The sequence below is a fragment of the Numenius arquata genome, chromosome 15 (assembly GCF_964106895.1).
Source record: "Numenius arquata chromosome 15, bNumArq3.hap1.1, whole genome shotgun sequence".
NCBI classification, from domain to species: Eukaryota; Metazoa; Chordata; class Aves; order Charadriiformes; family Scolopacidae; genus Numenius; species Numenius arquata.
Genome location: NC_133590.1, coordinates 9,893,531 through 9,909,681, shown reverse-complemented (window position 1 = coordinate 9,909,681; position 16,151 = coordinate 9,893,531). Strand labels below are relative to the sequence as shown.

Here is a 16,151-nt window from a genome sequence, read left to right as displayed (position 1 = left end):
CTATTTAACAGAAGGACTCTGATGCAGATGATGCTGTAGAACAGTTATTTCTTGTTGTTGTGGCTATTGATTTTGGCACAACATCCAGTGGCTACGCCTACAGCTTCACCAAGGAACCAGAATGTATTCATGTAATGAGGTAAGGGCTGCAATGCAGCATTTAGTTTTCGATCGTGATGCCATGGATTGTCTGCAGTAGCTATAGATATTTTCTACAGGAGCCTCGAGTGTCTACACCGGTCTAGTGTTGCCACAGTGTATGCCTTTCTCGGGTTTATATTTTTTTGTTGGTCTTTTTGTATTCTAATTTGCTTTAATAATCAATGTAAACACGTCCCCTGTCTGTTATTCTGCTGAGTTTACAAGATGACATGAGTAAAAGGAGGGATCAGTGAGTATTTAGAATTGTTCAGGGAGCAGTGATAATTATTAAGTCAATTATTAAAGCCTTATCTCAGAGATTGAGAGGAACTACACATTTATTAAGGGTCATGGCATTTCCCTGGAGCTGCCCATCTCCTGGAATCATGCTTGTATACAGTTGTGTGTTTAGCGCTTAGTTACTTGCACCCGGAAGCTGAGAGTTCATTTGGCTGATTTAAGCTTTTTTGCATTAAAATTGAATCAAATCCCTTGTAATGAACCAGTGATACTGGGAAAAAAATCAATCAAAAGGCAGGAATGTGAAAATTAAGGTTTGATGTGAACTCTGTTCTGTATTATGTGTATGTAAAGGAACAGATTTTAGATGCTGTTATGTAGGGCTTTTTTTTTAATTTGAAATCCTTGATAAATTCAACACAGTATAACTTTATGCATATAAATCTAACGTAATCACAAATGCAAAAACTATTATGGCAGGTACAGAATCCATGTATGTCAATTCCTGTTCTCTGTTGACAGCAAATAATTAATCACATTTCTTGAAGAAGTTGGCTGAAGTGAGGGAAAGCATCTCTGAAGCTGTACCTGAGCGAGCCAAAATCCTATATACTGCGTTGTTCCTATAACCTCTGTGGAGACTTTACTGTGTGAATTCCCTGCTGTTTCTAGGGATGTCCTTTAAGCCCTTTGGACTCAAAATTTTACCTTAGGACCTGATTTTTGCCATTGGGTTCACACTATACTGCAGTAAATTACAGACTAGAGTCTCCTTCCAGGGTACCAGGCTTCCTGCTGTGGATCACTGGGACATTGAAATCTGGGTGCTGTGTGGCCAGCTGATAGTATATTCCAAATCTTAACGGACGTTTTACTACTTATGGTTCAAAGCACCATATTTTGTTCCTTATGCAATAATGGTAGCATGATTGTGATTTCAGACCTGTGTAGTAATTATATGAGATACTGATGTAAAAATATATGAAATAATTTATATATTCCCAGCCAGAAAAGAGGAACATATTGGGAGGTGGGGACGACATGGGGGGACAGGGATGTATTCAGATTTCCAACAGGTGTTTCAAACAGTGGAAAATATTTTAATACCCAGAATGATTTTTTTTTTTTTTTAATTTTTTTTTTTTATAATTTTTTCTTTTTTAAATAGTATTGCTGATAGGGAAAGATTTTGGGGAAGATATAGCTGAAACTGATTTATGAAATAATATAAATAATATTTATAAATATATATAAATTAACATGAAATAAAGAAATGCAACAAAAAGAATAGTATATGTATCAAAATAAGGCTTCAGTAGTTCAGAAGGTATTAAGAGGTTCAAACTCTGTATATAATGAGGCTTACATGTAGCATAACTTACAAATATTTCAGCAGAGTAAATGTAACTTCCTGCCCACACTCGAGAATGTTTACATTAAAATAAAATATACCAATGATGCATGGTCCTCTTTGCTTCCTAACATTTTTCCACCTTCCCTCCTTAGTGTTGATCCTTTCCAGACATTTAGATTTCTGACTGGCTTTTAACAAAGCTGCTTTTCTGTAAATGTCTCAATGAAGGGTAAGATGGGTTTAACTATAAAGTCCTACTTTGGAAAAGAGTGAACACACAAGGCTTTACTGCCAAGTTTGGCTGTAAATGTCAGCAAAGTCGTGTAATTAGTAGAAAAAGTCATGTTTTTGACTGTGTGTGTTTATTTGCTGCGATGCTCAGTATTAAAAAAACAGAATTTATAAGCATTGACCTAAGAAAGTTCTTGAAGCATATGCTTAGCTTTAAATGTATGAGTACCCTCACTCACTTCAGTAGACTAAAGCATGCGTTCAGAGTTGGGTGTGTGTTTCTGGATGATGGATGAATGACTTTACCTTGATTGCATAACCTTAGTTACTGTTTTATTAATTTTAGGTAATACTTCACACCTTTCAACTCTTACCAGTTCCTCATGGCTTCTGCAAAGATAGTTGTGGTCACCTTCGGGCTCTTGTTGCAGAGTAGAAGTGTGTGTTATGATGAGTACTATTTTCTGCGTCCCTTGAGGCTGAGTGAATGCTTGTGAACAGCCTGGCCATGAGTTCAGCGAGCACTTCAGGGTGCCGGGCGGTGCCAGAGCCATAATGTTCATACAGTTCGGTGCTGTAGAGTGAGTTAATAATGTCTCCTTTGAAGGCAATACGCGAGGTCTTACATAATTTTGAAAAACTCCTTTTTGATTTATGTGCACTTTCTTGAAGTTATAAATGTTTCAGCTGCTGGTTAAATAGCAACAAACTGACAAATGGAGAAAAAGAAATGGATAAACGCATGTGTTTATGAAACAAATTGCAGCCTGTCTTTGGAAGGAGGGAGAAGGTGGTCTTTTTTCAGTGTAACTTCAACCTTCAGATTTTCCCTCTTCCTTCTCTTCCTTGTTTGACTGTAGTTCTTGGCAGACGCTTGCTTGCCTTTCTTCTGCGAGAACACTCCCAGTGGCGTTCGGCTACATTTTGATGACCCTGCTGCTTTGTTTCCTTGACTGTTACACTGCAGCTCTGGATCAAATTCTCATCACTCTGCAGATCACTCTCTTTGCCCTGTCTGTTGCCCAGGTCCATGTATAAGGAAGGGCATTTCTCTAACCTTAGTATAACCTTGTGATCCTTTCCCCACTAACTTTCCTCTTGTCTCTGTTGTCACTTCTAATATACAGTCAGCTCCTCTGCGGCTATAAATGGGTCTATGCTGCTCTGTTGAGCTACTCCACTTTATATCAGCCTAGGAACTGGTCTCATGTCTGAATTTAGGCAGAAAGCTACCGTGGGTTCTGCTTGAATAGAGTTTTTAGCTCTGAGCCTGCTTTGAGAAAATATCTCCCAAGTGCACTTAGAGTACTGCTGGCTTGTTGGCCATGCTCTTAATAGGCACTTTTTTTTTTTTTAACTTCCTAAGAGCATTATTAACATCATTTGCAGTATTGGAACCGTGGAATAAAACTGCAAATGAAAGTCTTGAAGTCCTGGCCCTACTGGCTGGAAGCCTTCACTAACTGGAGTGAGGCTGGGGCTCCACCTGAGAGGAGTGGCAGGAGTTACCATCCATGTGCCTTTCGCTGCAGCTGCTTCTCTCTAGAAAAGATGTCACATATTTTCAAAGCTCTGATTGCAAATGGTAAAGTCAAACTTCCCCTTCTGTATTGTTCTTTCTGTGACTGAACAGTAATAAGGCTGAGAACTTTTGAACTTGCTGAGCAGTTAACTGCATCTAGTTTCCATCAGAAACTCATCAGGAAGTGAATATCCAATTCTCTAGGTGGCTTTGAAAATTTCAGCCCATAACACTGAGCATCAATTTGTCTTCATTTACGCTGCACCTCAAGTGTACTTATTCTGGAAAGAGAAAATGTGGCTTGCTGTAATGAAAAATAAAGTAGTATTGTTATTAGCCACATCCTATTTATGGAATTTCCCACCAATGACTCAGAGTGAATCATTAATGATTCCAAGCAAGACCGATACCAGTCTGTCTCCTCTCTACTTGCAGCGGGTGTGTGGGATTTAACAATCTGGTGAAATAGGCAGTGTTTTCTGCTCATGGGCTCAGCTTCTTCTCATTGGAACCATATGTTTGCTGTAACACCTACTCAAAGCTTTTGGAGTTGACCAAGTACGTTTCTAGCAGCAGGTTAGAAGAAATGACCTGGAGCAGAGCCCTTGCCGGCAGATAATAGCTCAGGGGCTGAGCAGCCGGACTACAGAGGTTTAGGAAAGTTTTCCGAGTGGATGAAGGTGGAAAACATTCCACTTCGCATTCTGCTGTTTCTGCTTTCAGAGCAGTGGAATTGCTGTCTACACTGAAGTAAATTCAGAGACATGGTTCCCTGCCATCGCTGCTGCTGGTGCAAAAAAGGGCAGATTTTGTTCTGTTTTGCCTAGTTGAAGGGTCTGAAAGATTCCCAGCACTTTAGAAGATCCTGTTCCTTGATACTTTGCCAAGTATTAACCCCTTAGATTGCAGTTTTCCATGTCAATTGTCTGCCTTGGTCTGGAGGCCAATTAATTTTCAATTGGTTCAACTGTCTCTCAGAGTGAAATGGAAAAGAAGATACTTTTTTTTCTACATAATTTTCCTGTGTCGCATATGTCTCACAGAACAAAGCAGTCTTTTTTGTGCTTCAGAAGAAGGCCTTTGGCAGTAGTATACTATGAAAGTGTGTTTTGCTATCTTTAGAAAAATGCAATCAACGTGTGGTTTAATAGTGAATGCAGTTGCCCATGTGACCTTCGCTTGGCTCCTCTTTGAGCCGCATTATGGCTGAGAGCATAAAGCAGATTTTCCACTGATGCCTTTTTAAGAAAATGTTTTCTGGTAAGTGTTTGTTTCCCATGCTGAAAGTACTTGTATATGGAGCGAAGAAGAACCGTAACGTTTTATTCACCGTTTTCATGGACAGTAGTCAAAGAAGTGTTTTGGTGCCTGTAAGATACTGCGGGCTGGGGTTATTTCTGACAGACTAAAAATTTTACAATGTTTTTGGGCGTTTAAAACACAAAATCCATCAACTTCAGGTGAGTTGAGAGTGCAACGTGGAGAGCTCAACATCTGCAGACGTCTTCAGAGTTTCAAGTGTCCAGGAAATTAGGCACATGTTCACGTGTTGGTTGAACTGGCTCATCGTGCTTCAGACAGCATTCTCGGGCAGGAGCAGGGATTTAACCGACTTTTCAGTGGTGTTCAGCTGATTTAAACAGGTCCCTGTTTCAAAATGGGGAAAAGTAGCCCATACAAGTGAACATGCATGAAGTCTGCTTGGCCATTTTGAGGATTCAGGTTTTCATTTATAGTGTTCTTGTATAATTACTTGATTTTTTTTTCCTTACAATATTTATTACATATGTATGTTTAGTTCGAAAACGCAGGATTAATTCTGTTTCGATTGTGTGTGACTTACTTTAGGGAACCTGTACTCTTATCAAAGACAGAGTATGATTATGTCCTTAAAAATTATACAACTAACTGCAAAATGTATTGAATTGCCTGAAATTAAAATTACACCCCTCTTTTCTTGGGCGTGAGTAAAACCACTTGGTTTTGGTATTGTAAGGATTGAAATTAATATCTTTGGAGGGGAAAGCAGTGTGTGCAATCTGTTCCCAGATAGTTTTTTCTCAAGATATACTGTTTTTTCTGCTGCTCTAAACATTAGTATCATTTACTGAATCTGTTTCACTTGTTGGATAGACGATGGGAAGGTGGAGATCCGGGCGTATCCAATCAGAAGACACCAACTACTATCCTCCTAACACCAGAGAGAAAGTTCCATAGCTTTGGGTACGCAGCAAGAGATTTCTACCATGACTTGGATCCCACGGAATCAAAGCACTGGTTGTATTTTGAAAAGTTTAAGATGAAGTTACATACCACTGGTGTAAGTAATAACCAGCTCTCTTGGATAATTGTTCATTTGCTACTCAAATCATCTTTTAGATTTTGCCCAAAGATTGTGACCTTGACGTGAAGCAGCTCTATTTTTAAGTTTAGAGAGTAAATAAAGTAAATTAAACTTTTCGGTTAACATTATGGTTCATTTTGCTTCTCACTGTATTTGGCAAGTGTATTTTGCCAGCCTTCTTTCTAGATCTTAAAAGTTCAGTATCTGCTTTGCTTAGATCTTCATGTCCTAATTTTCCTGGGTGAAATTCCTAGCTGTCTAGGGACTCTGCATGAGGTCAGTTTGTTCTATAAATTTACTCAGAAAGCAGAAGTAGAATAGAAGAGCCATACTGAGCTCTAGCGCGGAGGAGCAAATTTAGCCAGGATTCATTATCAAAACTGTAAGTGCAAATCATATTGTTAATTTGACATTATTCCTACTGATTATATTTGTTTCTTAAACTAAGTCATTGTAGAGTTTTGGGACTTGGCCAGTACTTTCTGTATTGAGGTGTTTTCTGGTTTCATGTGTTGGTGGGAAGCCAAAAATCTATGCTTTTAACTTGGATTAAAGATTTTGCATATGCCGCTTTGTTGTAATTGCATACAAATACATTTAATGTAATTATTTAATATTTAGTCCATATTTCTCTCTCTGCCTGTAGTATTTGTAGACATGGTAGGTGTTTAAAAACAAAGTCTAAAATAAGCAGCAAATGTCATGCTTCAGGAAATTCAAATGATGCGTTAGATCCTCTTCAGAACAATTTTGTCACTTTTTCCTGGCCAGGTGGATAAAGAATTCCCTCCTCTCAAGCAGTGGGAATTAATTTTGTGTTTACCTTTTCCTTTTAATAACTTCCAGTTATTTTCTTTCATGTAGAATCTTACCATGGAGACAGAACTGACAGCTGCAAATGGCAAAAAAGTCAAAGCACTTGAGATATTTGCTTATGCTCTGCAATTCTTTAAGGAACAGGCATTAAAGGTAGGATAATGCTTCCTTTTCTAGATTTGTCTGTATTTATAACTGGTATAAATGTGACATTAACACTTCTAACCTTGCCAAGCTTTGACCTCAGTAGTATTTGATGTAAACAAAGCAAGGCAGCTGTAGAAACTCTAGGCAGGCTGTGGACTCTGGAGGGCTCACAATAGCCTCAAGTGATTTCCCCTTGCACAGGGGAAGCTTGATTCAATAATAGTGAGCGTATCACCGTGATGCAGAGTTCTGAATATCTTCTTACTGGCTTAAATATTTTCTACTGCTTTTTTTTTTTTTCACCAAAAAAACATTTATTTGAAAAGAAAATTTAAAAGTGCAGGAGCTGAAGCTGAGGAATTAAATTTGAGACTGGCTTCTGTCCTTGTCCCTTACACTTCTCCTGCTGGGACGGTGGATCTTTCTGTGTCCATGCAAGGTTCTGTCTCATGTTAAAGAGTTGGCACTGTGAAACGCAATAGGATGGGTACCTGTTGATGTCTCCTCCCTCAACCTGACTTTGTCTTCACTGATTAATCAGAGGGAAGTCAGATGAGCTGGATTTATTTGTAATAGAAAGACTATTAAAAGCTCCTTTAAAATTTGGTGTCTTGACTTACAGTGAAAGTCTGTACAAAGATGACCTGCTGAGGTATAGAAGCCAGCTAACCATTATCCAAACCAACTTAACTACCTGTGCACAACACTTCTTTATTCTGTTATACACAGTTAAGCTGTAGTGCGTGTGCCAAAGAGCCGCAATCAGGCTATGGTATTTTGGCCTTGTGCTGACCCTTTGCAGGGGTGAATTTCATGTTGTTGTGCTGTGAGATGTTAATTGGTTGCTCTAATCCTGAATGCACATTTATGCAGAAAATCTAACAAGCATTAGGGGGAACCAAAAAGTAAGAAAGATATCTGCTGGGGTTTAATTTGTAAAAATCATACAGTGTTCTGATGTACTGCCTCCATTTATGTTGCTTTTTTTGTTTTTTTTTTCCTTTTTTTTCTTTTGTTCTCTACTGTGGTTCATGTTGTTAGGGAAAATGCATTTTGTTTTCCATTTCCCATTTGAAATGTTACAATACTCATTTCTTGTAATACTTTTCTTGGGTCACAAGTTTGTTTTTTGTGTTCTCTTGTGAAATACATGTCCCCAGTAAACAGTTTTTGAGATTTAAAATCTCATGTAAACAGTCAAATGTGACTTAAGTACACATTGGCTTCAAACACACCACTGTAACGTCAACGTAAGCATGGTAGTGCTGGGTCGGATCTGAATCTTCATTCAAGCACGCATTGTTTAAAATAACCTTGTTGTTAAAAAACTAACCTACTTTTTTGAATGGGTTTAATTTATTCTCTGTGACACCTCAGTCTATTCTTTATGGCTACAGGCAAATAATCCTATCGTTACAACTCAAAATCCTCATCTCGTCAAAGACTATATTTAACTGGATTTTGGGGTTGATTCTGGAGTCACAGGCTTGAACCTGTGCATAGCCTGGGTAAATTCTTAGCAAATATGAGTGCTGTTGGGTACAATCCAATGTATTTGCTCTGCTGCCTGTTCAGGGCTACATCCTTTCTAGATGTTAATAAATAAATTCCTGTGATTTGTGAGTGCATGCTGAAACTAATTAGACAAGCGATGTAAATGAACTGTTACTTTGAACTATAATCTGTCCGTTTCTAGTGCCCTGTGCAGCATAAAGGTACTACTTTTCCAGCATGGATTTTTGAACTGCAGCATAACTAAACAAATACAACACCTTGGCACAGCACATGCAGAAACATTTTTTTACATTCTAAAGGCCCGTTGTTCACCTTTCTGAACCTTTCCCTGTTTGGATGGAAATTTAGATAGGACATATGGTAGTGACATTTTACTTGGAACCTTTCCCAAAACATGTCAGTATATCACCTAATTTGCAAATGCAATACAGACTTTCCTCTTTTTAAGGGAAAAAAAAAAGGACAATAAAAGAACTAAACTAGTCTTGAATGTTTGCTTGAAGCAAAATTTTCAAGGAGCAATCAGTCATTTTTTAAAGGGTTTAACTTTAACTTCCCCTTGTTAACTGAGTTGTAAAAATTTGATTTAAGGGTAAGTGAGGTATAAAGAAGTCATTGAAAAATCCAGATTGTAAAACATAATATTCATCAGTGATACTGTAAATATTTTTCTGCATCTTAATCAAGATGCAAGTGTGAATTCTTCAAGCTAGCAGCAAATCCCACACTGTGACTAATAATGTACATAAACGTTCTGTAATATTCAGCAGTACATCAGCTGCTTTTGGAAAAACTTTTTCTACTTCACATTAAGCAGTAAACTTTTCTATAGAGCTCCTTGAGAAGGCATCAACCTGAATCCCAGCTTTTAGCACAATAAAGCATTTTTGACAGGTTGGCAATAATTCTGATTTGTAGCATAGATATAACAGTGAAAAAATTGAAAAAAGAAAGTTACTGTTACTGGCGCCAGCAGAAATTAATGTTTTCTTATAAAGCTAACACCCGTCATTTTGCATTCACCTCTATTTTCATTTAGGAGCTCAGTGACCAAGGAGGCTCGGATTTTGAAAACACTGAAGTCAGATGGGTGATTACAGTGCCTGCTATTTGGAAGCAGCCTGCAAAGCAGTTCATGAGACAAGCTGCCTACAAGGTAAGATTACAGGCTGGACATAGAAATGCCCGTTTAAACCCCTAGTTGATAGGCTAAATGGTAAACTATATTTGAGACAATTAGCTCCGGTATAATCTGTTTTAAAATGGTGTAGAAAAGAGACTAGAAACACTGAAAGAGAAGTTAACTCTACCAGGCAGTAGCTTTAAGTCATATATATTCACCTCTTAAATGCCTTTTTCTTGCTGTCCCTCACTGCAGACTCCGATGTTTTAGTCATCTCGTACACTGTATTCCTGCTGAATTCAGTGCACGTGGAACAGATGCAGTTTTGAGGCTCAAGGGAAAGCTGATTTTAAAATACTGGATACAGTTTTGTTTTGTTATTTTCTTTAGGTCATCACAGACATTTTAAGTTAAAAAAAAAAAAAAAAGGAAGAGGAGTGAAAGCAAAGAGTCTCCTCAGTGGGACTTTTTTTCCAGTTCCCATTTTCCCACAGTAGGAATGAAAGGACTGTGAACCGGATAGCCTGGATATAAAATTAAATTCAAATGTTATTTTCATCAGTTAGAGGTTTATCTGCATTTAACCCTTGCACCCAGCCCCCCCAAATATGTGCGCTTTCCATATGCATGTCCTTTATTTCAAATTCAGTTTGCGTCTTTGATACATGAGATGTACACCTTCTTTTCATCAGGATATTAATTTTCCATTTTGTTTTATTTATTTTTGGTCAGAGACTTGCGTAACCCATTGGCAGCAGCTTTGCGATACAGAGTTTGTAAAATATCTAGTAGTCATGAGTAATTTGCAGAGTACTCCTGGGAAGCACCCAGCTTTTTCTCTGTTTCTAACTATCTCTAATGTTGAGCAACATTTTTCTTAACAGTCTTTATTGTGGGATTGCTAATGCTAGTGCCAGAAGCAAAACACTCTTAAAGTTCTGATGGAAGGACACGGTTTTAGGTAAATCTGAAACACTAGAGACCCATTCATTCTCTCTGTATATTGTTGTCTGCCTGCTGTCCGTGTGTGTGCATGTGTGCTCGTGAACTGGGAGCTGGGTAAGGAGCAGGGCAGGGTAAGGTAGATCTCTTGGCATTTCTCATTTGTGGCACAATGGAATGTTGTTAATTAGTGTCTGTGTCTGTGGTTGTGTCTGTGATTGTGTACTTTTATCGGCAAGCTTGATAAATAGCAAGGACTGACAAGGCTTTTAACTTGGTGTGTGTGATCAATTGCAGGAAAACCGAAGTTTAGGGAAATAATTGATGTTTACTTGACACACAGTGGATTTTTTTTTTCAAGTAGTGGGGATGAAGAAAAAAGTGCAGAAAACAGAGTTCTGCATTGCCCTTCAGTCTTTCAGATTCCTGTTGCTGGATCCAACATGTCCCTCACACCAGTATGAACAGAGGGACCAGAAGTTGCAGCCCTTGTTGCTGGCTACTGAAACATGAAAGCATCATGAAAAGGAGAGCGTGTTGTCTTAGGAGTAATTGGGGCACAGAGTAGAGAAAACTGTGAAAAGGCAGTGGTAGAAACTTCATTACTGGAGACACACTGAGATACAACCGCTAGTGTAAGCTGAGAGTTAACTAGTGGGAAATGTTAATGAGCTGTGGAAATTTGCTTGAGTAATCTGTTGCAAATGACGTAGCCCTAAGAGAACAAAAATATTAACAGCTTCAGTCATTGGGTCACAACATAAAGCCCAGCCTTTCTGGAATGGTTAAGTAGTTGTCTAAGCAAAGCTTAATATTGCATGGAATTAATAAAGTCAAGTAAGAAGTGTTGTGGATCTGCTTCTGCACTCAACATCCATCAGCTTTTGCGGAGCCTAGAATCTCGGCGCGACTCTGACATCCCCTCATCTCTGTCTTGCCTTAAACAAGCCATTGCTAACCTGGAACTCGTCATCTGCCCAAGGGCTCTCGCCGCGCTCCCTTCCACTTGCTGTGCTGCTCTCTGATTTGAATGAGTAATCTGGGTGTTCCCTTTGGCTCACGGTTCTCCCTCTCGCTTTCCATCCAGCCTATCAAAATCCTGCGCGTTCTGTCTGCATGACAGCTTTTCCTGTCTGTACGTACTGTGGAGCGTTCATCAAAGCTGTCACAGACTTTTGCATCTTGGTTATTGCAACATCATTTCCTTGGCTTTGGCAACTGTAATCTGGCCTGGTTTGTATCTCTTCAGAATATTGCCACGAAAGGGTTTTGTAGCTTCGCATTTGACAGGGGATCAACCAACATTTGACTCCTTCATCTGTGTCATCTCAGACATAAGCTGCATGTCCCAGACATGAGCATTTGTAGTGTTAACTCATTTTCCTTCTCTGAAATCTGCTCTAAAATGCCGGTTTTTTTCACACCTACAAAAACTTGACTGTGATTAATTTACTGATATGTGAAGCTGCTCCTCATTGCTTCTTGCTGTTACCCTACCTGCCTCATATTTACTAATTTGTTGTGCTTTTTGTATCCTTAACTCTTTTTATACTTGAATTGTTACCTCTCTGAAGCGGGTATTTGTTTATTCTCATTTGTCTTGCTCTCCGGGGCCTCCTGAGAGACTAAGTCTGGCTGTAGAGAGCTGCATGTCTTTACAGCTTCGCTTTGCTGGATCAAAATTGCTTTCTTCCTGAATAACAGTTCACAGATGCTTCTTCCTGTCCCTCATGCTTAATTCCTGTGTGTCCAGAGACAGTTTTAAAGCTGCGTGACACTTGTTGAGGTCTGGGTCACACTTGGAGAGAGCTCTGTGGCAAGAGCAGGGTGTCATCTCGGAACGATCCACTTTGGTTTAAGTTTCCTTTCCCAAAGCATGTCTGCTGGGATTAGTGTGCATTGCATGTGTGTTTGTTACATCCCGAATAATGACTCTGAGGATGCATCAATCAGGTTCCTCATTGTCCCCCCCAGTGAAATATAAGGCATCTTAAATAGTGTTAACTTTTCTTGTTTCTGTGTCCTAGTTGTTCTGTTTCAAATTCTTTGCTTTGGTGTAGTTCTGTCAGAAGTGCTGTATTTGCCAGTCTTAGAAGGAATCCCTTTCTCGTGAAGAACTCTCATCGTGAGTAATAAATTCAAATTGCTGATACGTTTTCTTCTTTTGGAGACCTTGACTGAGCGGTCTGGTTGGACAGTGTGTGGGAGGACTCCATCCTGCTCACGTGGGTGGGACCTGCCCTAATTCTTGTCCTTGCAAAAGCAGCCAAATGCAACATGCACTGGGCCTGAGGCTTAGACCCCACCATGAAAAAATAGCTTAGGTGTGGAGACAAGCAACTTCTGCTCCTGAACATGGCCTGGCACCTACAGCCTCGTCAGAATGGCATGTGAACACAGACACAAAACCAGGATCCCACCTCTGTGTCATCTGAGTTTGTGCTGACACAAGAAAATTCAGTGTTTTGTTAGTCTTGTATTACTGATGACAAAAAAAAAAGAAGCAGCATATGTCCAGTAATGGAAAGGTGAAACTCTAAAGGTATTGAAGACCGTTTTTGTAGAAATCCATTGAGTCTGTGTAGGTGTAAATAGTTGACTCTGTCTTAACAGCACTTTGCTGTCTTAATATATTACTATGAGCAGCACTTTTAATCCCTTATCCAAATGAAATTCAGGCACTGTAGATTGTTTGTTAGAGGAACACAGGATCCAATATTCTTGGCAGAGTGTTTCTTTTTAGTAAAGGCATTCTTCCAGCTGGTCTTTCAGTACACGTTCTCTGGGCACAGTAAGTGCAGAGCAGAATCTGCAGGCTGGAATACCTTGAACATGCCAGTAGGGATAAGGTTTTAAGGAAGAGTTTGGAGTGCGACAGGAGTATGTGAATGCATAAACTATAAAATAAGACAGTAAAACGTGGCATACCAAATGTGCTCAGAGCAGAGCAAAGGAAAGGGAAGGACATTGCATTTTCATAAGGTTGCCTGAAATATTCTGTAATTGCAAACGTCAGTGAACTGGTCTACTTAGAGATATTGAGGGTTCTTCTCTTTCCATATAAACTGTTGATTTAGAAATGGAGTTCTAGAGCTCTGAAGTACTTTTATCCTTCAGTTACAAATAGCAAATAAAGTCATTTGCATGGTAAGCTCATATAAATAAACAGAGGGAGTCTACATTATAGGATTAAGGATGTGAGCCTGGAATTCCAGATGCTTTCTTTAACCAGCTGTTGTGCTGAATATTTATTAATGTTTTCACATTAGTTTTGTCATGGATTGCACATGATGAGAATTATTTAACAAATTGTGTTCCAGAGTTACATCACATTACATTGATCAGTACTAGCCTGCTCTGTAGAAAACTTCAGAGAAAAGTAACCGAATTTGGTGAAGGAGTAATGTGATGGCACATAAATTTCATTGCTAATAAAAACTTGATGTGATGGATGTTTGATTTTTAAAAAGATTAACTAGAGATACTTAAACAGATCGATACCTGTGAAGCTGAACTACACTCAGTCCTTTGTAAGTATTTTCTTTGGTACATAAAACACACGTAACTGAAATTTATTTGTCTAGGCACAGTGTAACAGACTTCTGCTATAAACTAAATAAAAAGGCCATGATGTTCAGGCATAAGCAGCACTGGGAAGCTGGTGATTTCTCTGAAACAGTACTTGTTAGTGGCGGCAGATGAGGCAGAAGTGTGTTTATGCATCAACCACCCTGATTATTTGTAGCTTCTGGGATTCTCTTGAGCCCATGCTTTCACTTTTGTGATATTAAGATCTTTTTAATCATAAGGATTAAAATGTTTATTAAGTGATATGTTAGGGAGGATTCTGCATCTTGTTAGCTATGTTTAATTAGGAAAGGATAACTAATTGAGGAGTGAAGATTACAGAGTAGGAACTCAGCACAGTGGGAAATGTGTAGTAATTGATCTCGGTTTGCACACTTTAATTACCCAGCCAGGTTCACATGAAAGCAGAGGCAGTTGACGGAGCCACCTGCTAATCCAGTTCTGTACATTTCTGTTTGTACACTTCTGTGGCGCAAGTTGGAATATTTGGAGCTTTTCTTTTTGTTTTGCTAAGCAAGTAAAATAGGAAGTTTTCATAGCATTCCACGTAAGACTAGGTAGATGGACTGGTGCCTGTCTTAAAAGCCATGGAACACGTTTCTCAGGATCTTAGAAACTGCCTGAAAGGGCACTGGAACCAACAGAAATAGCCAAAAATAAGAATCGTCCCTCTGCCTGGTGGAAAGACTGTGCTAGATGGGATTTTTCAGCCAAAAGGCGAAAATGAGTCTGAAAGTCTTTAAAAGTACAATCAGGAGGAGATGGAGGAGTGATAGAAGCCCACAAACAAATATAAATCAGTGTGGGCAAGGTCTAAAACTAGTAGGTAGGATTGTTTGTAGTAAGTTCATAGAAAGGACAATGAAGGAGGGTAACAGATTGGTGCCAGTATTTAATTGCAAAGACAGATAAAAGAAATACAAGCTGAAAGTGGAACTATAGGGAAAAATATTAAGGCAAATCAGAAAGTCCAGGGTACAAAATAAGATACAGCTAACAGAAAAGAGCAAGCATGTAGTTTTCTCCGTGAAACTGCTCTCAGTCAGGGCTACTTGGGTCTCTTTAATAAAATCAACCCAAGCCATAAGGACTTACAACGAGGATATTTTGAAACAAAGGGAAGGGGAGAGCCTGGGACGCTGGGGGGGTACTTAAAGAGAGTCAGGCATTGCTGTTGTGGTAACTGGTGCATGCCCATGCTACAAAATGCATTTCTAGAATAATATAACATGAAAAATTTAAAAGGTTATGAGAATTTAATGGCTTCATTTTTCTAATGCACGCTAGTCATAAAGCTTGCAACTAATGTCCTCCTGCACCTTGGGGGATATAATGTAATGCAGCAAAAAATTCTTGGTAATGCCACTTGGAGCTAAGCTTTCATTTACTGCACAAATGTGATCTGTGGCAACAGTCGCTTGGGAGTGAGCAGCAGCAGCATCACCCCAGTGGAAATACGGACTCAAGGCCGCTGCGGTCCCATTTACCATCAACCTGTCAACAAAGATGGGCTCTCCCTTAGCACGTTATAATTCAGTAATATGTGAATCAGCTTAAAAAATGCTAATTTTATGGGTTTATTTGTGGTCCCAATACCTGTGAAAATTTTGGAGGGATGAAGGGGCAGGGGCACAAGAAAACAAGCAATTTGGAGAATTTGTGTAGCCTGTTGTGCAAAGAATTAAGTTGGTGATTTCAGAGTCTTGTTCCTTACCTTGTAAGGGATCCAAGATTCTTCCCCTTAGAAAATTCTTCTTTGAGTTGTAGAACAGGTCTGCTAGTTTTGGGGTGGGATGACGTTCCCCTGTCAGAGCTATCACAGTACAGTTTATAAATTTCCTCAGGTTTTTGAACTAAGACCAGTTAAAGGAATTCCTCTAACTGGGAGAGGAGGGTGACATTTTGGAGGCTTGACAGAGAGGAGCCCGTTTTGTCACTGCTATTGTTTTCTGCAAGAAGCTGCGTTTACCTTAGCATTTGGACTAGAAGCATAATCTTAATCCTTGTAACATTTATATAGGGGATACTGTATTCTTTCACTATTCTGCAAGTGTCACATATAGGGATTTGACACTATTTCCTGTTCTCTGTCCTCTCATTGCTCCTACTGCCCAGGAGAACAATGTTTCCCCAATTAATACTTCATATTGCTCAGGAGCCCTTGAGGTTATCTGCTTCTCTTCCTTCT

At 39.2% G+C, this 16,151-nt stretch overlaps 1 protein-coding gene across 1 annotated transcript in view; it reads left to right on the top strand.

Annotated features, from left to right (window-relative positions):
• HSPA12A (heat shock protein family A (Hsp70) member 12A) overlaps nt 1-16,151 on the top strand; it is an 81,071-nt gene that overhangs the window by 42,064 nt on the left and 22,856 nt on the right. Inside the window, exons 3-6 of the mRNA XM_074158899.1 lie at nt 12-139; nt 5,622-5,808; nt 6,697-6,801; nt 9,350-9,466. Of these exons, the coding sequence (XP_074015000.1) occupies nt 12-139; nt 5,622-5,808; nt 6,697-6,801; nt 9,350-9,466 (537 nt within the window). The remainder of the gene's footprint in view (nt 1-11; nt 140-5,621; nt 5,809-6,696; nt 6,802-9,349; nt 9,467-16,151) is intronic.